Here is a 7,220-nt window from a genome sequence, read left to right as displayed (position 1 = left end):
GTGGTGTTTGTTGATATTTGTAATATAATATTTATCAATTGAGGAGGGACATCTCTTTTTGAATAATGTACAGTTGTCCTAAAAGCCCTATCCAGAATCGACTTGTATGTACCATATAGCAACGAATAAGAATTAACCATACAACTAACTCTGAGTTTCTTTGAGCCTAATTTCCAAACCAAGCTAGTTAGTTTCCATTTAGGATGAGATCTTGCTTTTTGGTGCATTGAAATTGTGGGTACTAGAGGAGTAGATTGAATACAAAAGTAAAGGAAAAGATAAAACAACAGCACAAGAACTCTTTTGTAGTTGACAATCCAACTAAGAGATTTGTCCAATCTCTCTCTCTCTCTCTCTCTCTCTCTGATTTTTACATATGTCACTATTTTGATGCACTTCACTCTGATCTGCCCTATGTTTATTCTTTTTCTTTTCTTTTCTTTTCTTTTCTTCTTCTTCTTCTTCTTCTTCTTCTTCTTCTTCTTCTTCATCTTCTTCTTCTTTTTGTTTGGAAAACAAAAATAATAAAGATTATTTCTGCATTGGAGATTGAATTTGTGGATTAAATACACTTTTTGATAAGTTTATATTAGGTATAACCCATCACAATGGTTAGAATAGTAGAGAAAGAGAGAGAGAGAGAGAGAGAGAGAGGAAATAATATGTATTGTAATCAATGAATTGTATTGAATGTATTTTGTCCTATAAAATAGAAGGCCTGTATATATAGGCTAAGAAAGGGTATCCTACTAGACATCTAACTATGTGAAAGAGTATCTTATAAGAGACTTAACTATGACAATACCTAATATATCTAGGAAATCAATACCTAATATATGTAGGAATATATACCATATATACATTAACATTTCCCCTCAAACTCAAAGAGGATAAATATCTTGAGTTTGGAGAGAGAAACTAAAACATGAAATAAAACTAAATAAAATAAAAGGAAAATAGATTGCAAAATCCGAACGGGAGTGCAAAGGCGCTTGAAATAGATCAGAGGTCGGAATTAAAGTCGAGAGATAGTTTATGGTCGTGTCGGAGCATTGAAAGAATTGGCTGAAACTAATGTCAGGAAAATTTAAGGTCGTACCGGATCATTGTAGGAACTGGCTGAAACTAATGCCAGGAAAATTTAAAGGGGTCATGCCGGACCAATATAATAGCTAACCACAATCAATGTCGAGACAGCTTAAAGGGGTCATGCTGGACTGATGTAAAGAACTAGATGTTGAACCAGCAAGCATGGCACACACATAACTTATGACGTGGTGCTAAATGATTATGGTAGCAGATGACTGAGTGCGCTAGGGGACGGCTTAGATGGTGTGCAAGGAGCGACTTAGGTTATGCACCAAAGATTGGATGTTGAGCCAAGCGTAACGCACACATAACTTATGACATTGTGCTAAACAATGATGACAACAGATGACTGAGTGTGTGCTAGGGGGCTGTTTGGATAGTGCGCAAGGAGCGGCCTAGGTTATGCACCAGATAGGGTAGCTTGGGTGGTACGCCAAGGGGGACAACTTAGGGACGTGCGCCGAGAGAGTGGCTTACCAAGGAGGCGACTTGGGTGGTTTTCATGGTATATAACCATGCCCACTATGATATAGGTATAATACCCCTCCTCAAACACCAATAGGTTTGAAGATAGAAACCTATTTGAGGTTGAAACAGAGGGAAAGACAAAGTAGAATAGAAACACACAAAAAAGTAGATTGCGAGTAAAAAAAATAAAAAAACATATGATAGAGATATTTGGGGTAGGAATAAATTAGTGAATAGAGGAAGAAATCACCACAAAGTGATACTGAAAGGAAAATATAACAGTGGAATGGGTTGACGTTCGGCGGGCAGCCAAGGCAAGGCTATCGCCCGCTGGTAAGGCGAAGAACACCAAGAGCTTAACCTATAGCTCTGATACCACGTTAGAATAGTAGAGAGAGAGAGAGAGGAAATAATATGTGTTGTAATCAATGAATTGTATTGAATGAATTTTTCCTATAAAAGACCTAACTATAGAAATACCTAATATATTTAGGAAATCAATGCCTAATATATGGAGGAATATATACCATATATACATTAACAGCAACAAATTTGAAATGAATCACGGAAACAAGCTGGTTTCAATGGTGAAAAGAATACCAATTGCCCACCGGTATGAGATTGATAACTATGGTCGTCGGTGAATGTACTCATGATACAATGCTCATTTTAAGTCATAATGAGGATTGGGGCTATGACAAATTGGTAAGCTGACTACACTAGATTTACGTCAGCAATTACTACTAATCAATATAAAGACTTTCAGGATTGTATATAAGTCTAAGGGAACAAATAAAATCAGCCTCGGATAATTTCTTTTTTAAACTATTACTCATTTTCCAAGGCTAGTAAGAATCAATCATATCGGATCTAAAAGTTACACTCTTACCACTTCAAGACTCATAACTCTTAACTTAAAACCAATTTGTACCACATGCTATACAAGCCTTGCTACTACATGTTAGATAAACATTTTGCCACACTTTTAGCTTCGTTGAAATATTTGAGATGCCTAGTACCAAAGATATAGTGAATGTTTAAAATACCAAACGAGAAGCGAAAATCTATCCCTAAAGATACAAATTCGTAATGGCACACACATGTCATTCAAAGTTTTTTTTTCTTAGATAAATTTCTTGTTTTATGGTTATCATATGAGCGTTAGGACATTATTCAGACCTTCATGTTAAATCTTTTGATTTCATTCTGGCATTCATTCGATTGAATGATGAATTGGCATTGGTTGAATGATGAAGTCCATACTTCTTATTCCAAATGAAGTCTTTCTTTGTTCTTGCTTTCCTTTGAAAGCATAATAGTTTGGTCTTTGATGATTGATTCAAGAGAGTAATGCATTTCTTGAATTTATCATAATCTATCAAGAGCGTTGTATATACTTTTGGTTTCTTCATTAATATGCTTCGTACTAGATATGCTTCTAGTATGCTTGATAGTATTGATTTAGATTTCACCATCGGGATGCAATCATTAATAGTACATGTATGCATAAATAGGAGAAGATAGTTAAAATGTAAGACGATTTAGGTCAAGGAATACAAGAAGAGTGGTTAAAGAAATTTTGGTTAGAATTTATGTTGTAAGAGTTTACATAATCATTTTTAGCTGTGATTCACTAAATGTTTGGAAGTGCATGTTGGTTGATTGTGAAATTCCAGATACCAATCAACTCTATCAGGTTCTTTTCAAACCGTGGAACTGATTGAGACCTTTATGAATTACCAGGTGAAGGGGCTAAATGTGAAATGGGTCGGGTCCAAGCCTTGGACCAGCCCAATCCACTGAAGTCCAAATCCAAGTGGGTTCGATGAGTATATAGGCAAACCAATTGAGCCCAAATTCATATTCAACAATCCACCCAAGTCCTCAAGCACTTGGGCCCAACCCGCATTGGAAAGGCTAGTCCAGCCGTGGTGCTGGGCTGGGACGAGCTGCGAGACTGAACCTATGAGCCGAACAGAAGATAGGCCGAGCCCATACAAAGATATCCGAATGGGTCAGCCCACCTCCATGAATGATCCTGTAAAAGGCCGAGAAAGGCATAATGATGCCGAGCAGAGGCACATCGGTACTGAGCTGAGGAAACCCTGCAAGAAAACATGAAAGTTGTGAATATGGGCATGTGCAAGTTGCCACCTCAACTGGTCCCCTACACCTAGAATCACGGAAGTTGTTGAATCAAAGGAATGTGGTTTGTTATCAGCATGACTACAATGAGTATTTGCATTCAATGATAACCACCAGGTGGTCTCCCATCTTGAGCAATGCTAAAAGGACACCTGGCAGCATCCAAGCTCCATGAACCCACCTTGAGAAGCAAGCGAGGAACACTATATATACAACATGAACTTCACATTGAAGGTAACTGAACTATTCCAAGCAAACTCACACATAAAGATAGATTTAACTCTATATGCACTTCTTCTCCGATCACTAATTCCCACACCGGAGGGGTTATCCGGCCAACCCCGGCCGGGCAGCTCTAACAGTGCTTCTTGTGGCAAGAACCCCAGTCCCTGGATAGTCCAACCGAGTGCAGGGCCCCGATCCACTTTCATCTAGTGCGGAATCCGGTACGCACAATTGGTGCGGTGAGCGTGGACCACTTCATCTCTGAGCTCTGCACTCAGTTCCGGTGATGGGGATTGAGGACATTCCACCTTCGACACATACTTCACAGACGGAGAAAACGAAGGACAAAGGTTTGGCACTCCCAACAATCCCGGAGGAACAAACTGGAAACAATAATCGAACCACTGAATCTGTCGAGCATCGATTACCCTTCGCTGGAGGTTCTTCTCATCACTTTCTTCTGGAAAAGGATTATAGAGATTGAATCATAGACTCCATGGAGATGGAGATACAAGAGTTGAAAGCCTAACTTAAGAGACTGCTGGGCGATTCGACGAAAAAGAAGACCGAAGCGGGGCCCCCTCGTTTGCAACGGAGGAGCTTATCCAGATAGCCACCAATGAAGAAGTTTCCCCGGAATGAGTCTGGGCAACAAAGCCAGCCTATCCCAGTACAGAGTGAGGCAGCAAGCTGTCACACCCGTGGGTCACGCCGGAGAAGGGCCAAGAGGCAGAAGATAGTTAGCCAACAGACTGACTACCCTCCTCAGGACCTTCGTACTTGGTTGATTGGCAATAGGCAGAACGAACAACATCGGGATCATCTAGACCATACTGTTCACCAGAGAGAACACCGAGCGCTGGACAGGCTCGTCTCTTCGCCATTCTCCCCGGAGATTGAGACCATGAGACCTCCAAAGAAATTCACCCCACCAAAGTTCACTTTATAAGATGGGAAGTCGGACCCGCTGACACATATTAGCCATTATAGACAGATAATGTCCCTATAGAACCAAGATGAGGCACTGATGTGTAAAGCCTTCCTATCCAGCTTGGGAGAAACCGGACTTCGATGGTTCGATCGTCTCCCCGCTGGATCGATCCATGGCTAGAAGCAGCTCTCCGAAGAGTTCCTAGCCAGGTTCATCTTCAACACTAAGATCTTGAAGGAGCCGGATACACTGTTCGATCTCCGGAAGGAGCAGGAGGAAACACTACACAATTATGCTAGAAGGTACTAGGAAGAGTACAATGACCTGGAGGAAAATGTGTGTAGCGAGTAGATGACCGTTATGTCCTTCAAACATGGTCTGCGCTCGGAAAGTAAGCTGAGACAATTACTTACCAAGCGTCCGGCCACAACTTTGAAAGATTTGCGTACCAGGATTAAGTAGTACGCTCGCCTCGAAGACGATCAGATCCCCATCGAGGTAGCGTCAGCAGAACAAATAGCTCGATACAAAAAGAGAGTAGATCGAGGAGAACACCGAGGGATTGCAGTGAATGAAGTGGATAAGTCCAAATCCCACGAAGCCGTTGTGACTATATTCAAAGAGCCAATCTATCGAATCCTGGAAAAGATCAAGAGAGAGCCCTTCTTTGTTTGGCCGCCGAAGATGTTGAGAGATCTGGCTCGGCGCAATCAGAAGCTCAGATGCACCACCAAGACAGGGGGCACATGACTCAGAACTGCAGGGCACTGAAGCAACACTTGGAAGACCTAGTGGCAGCTGGACACCTAAGGGATTACATTGATCAGGATAAGGAAGTGACCGAATCGGGGAATCCACCACCAGAACCGAATGTTGAGCACCCACCTCGGTTGATAATAAATGTGATCCACAGGACAGTGACTCAAGAATCTGATGAGGCACTGAAAGAAGAGATTGCTAAGGCTGTGCAAATTCAGCGGATCATGTCAGTGGAGCCCACATCGAAAAAGGTACGTACAGTACCTAGATTCCCTTTGTGCATTGTTTCATTTACTAGTAAAGATCTAGAAGGCATACAACACCCACATACTAATGCACTGATTATAACTGTGGGAATTGGGAAGCGATTTGATGTAAAACGAGTCTTGGTAGATCAAGGTAGTGCAGCAGATATATTGTATTATGATTTGTTCAGAAAGCTTGGTCTCTCCGAGCAGCACCTCACCCCAGCGGCAGCCCCGTTGGTCGGTTTCAATTCACAACCAGAATGGCCGCTTGGCAGAATAGTGTTGCCAATCGTGGCAAGAACAAAAACCCTCAAGATAGAGTTCTTGGTAATTAATACACCATCCCTTTACAACGCCATATTTGGCTGTCCATGGATTCATCAAATGGAGACAGTCCCTTCGACCTACCACCAGCTCATCCATTTCCCAATGGAACACGGAGTAGAGCAGATCTCAGGGGATCAAGTTGCCTCCTAACATTGCTTCATGGTAGCATTAAAGGCAAAGCAGCTCTGCAATCGGGTACAGATGGTAGAAATGGTCGAACAGCTAGTCTTGGAAGATGCAGGGGGAGCCCTAGAGGAAAAGATAGTAGAGGATTTAGAGAGAGTCCTGGTAAAAGAGGATGACCCAGAAAGTACTTCCTTATTGGTACCTCACTAGGCGCTGATGAGAAACTTCAGTTACTAGAACTGCTGAGGGAAAATATGGAGGTATTCGCATGGTCAGCACATGATACTCCAGGGTTGAACCCAGAATTTGCTTGCCACAAGCTCAACATCAACCCTTCAGCTCGGCCTATTGTGCAAAAAAGTCAGAGATCGTCAGTTAAGCACAACGAAGCAGTAATTGCCGAAGTCGAAAAACTCCTAGTTTCAGGAGCAATCAGAGAAGTTCAGTACCTGCAATGGCTATCCAACACAGTCGTAGTCAAGAAGAAGAACGGAAAATGGAGAGTTTGCGTTGACTTCACTTGCTTGAATAAAGCTTGCCCTAAAGATAGCTTTCCTCTGCCTCGCATTGATCAACTAGTAGACTTAACAGCAGGGCATGAGCGCATGAGCTTTCTGGACGCTTATAGTAGTTATCATCAGATACCACTATTCGGTCCGGATCAAGAAAAGACAACATTTATCACTCCAAGAGGAATTTACTACTACAGAGCGATGCCGTTCCGCCTCAAGAACGCCGGGGCAACCTACCAGCGGATGGTCACTTGGATGTTCAAGGATCAACTGGGGAAAACCATGGAAGCTTATATAGATGACATGGTATTCAAGAGTAAGTTCGCTACAGACCATCTTACAGACTTGAGAAAAGTTTTCGGCATCTTAAAAAATCATTAGCTTCGCCTC

At 41.9% G+C, this 7,220-nt stretch overlaps 1 protein-coding gene across 1 annotated transcript; it reads left to right on the top strand.

Moving 5' to 3' along the window:
* The first annotated feature begins 5,604 nt into the window (after positions 1–5,604).
* Positions 5,605–6,342, top strand: LOC145814657 (uncharacterized). Its single transcript, XM_082911627.1, has one exon. It carries the CDS (start codon positions 5,605–5,607, stop codon positions 6,340–6,342), a length of 738 nt encoding a protein of 245 aa, XP_082767753.1.
* The last annotated feature ends 878 nt before the right edge of the window (positions 6,343–7,220 follow it).

This window comes from Camellia sinensis, unplaced genomic scaffold (assembly GCF_055761805.1).
Source record: "Camellia sinensis isolate YWXY unplaced genomic scaffold, ASM5576180v1 Unanchor12, whole genome shotgun sequence".
Taxonomy (NCBI): Eukaryota; Viridiplantae; Streptophyta; class Magnoliopsida; order Ericales; family Theaceae; genus Camellia; species Camellia sinensis.
The sequence above is the reverse complement of the archived record's forward strand: the minus strand, read 5'-3'. Positions and strand labels throughout refer to the sequence as shown.

Coding starts and splice junctions, on each gene's coding strand:
- LOC145814657 (XM_082911627.1), top strand. CDS start 5,605: ATGACTCAGAACTGCAGGGCACTGAAGCAACACTTGGAAGACCTAGTG.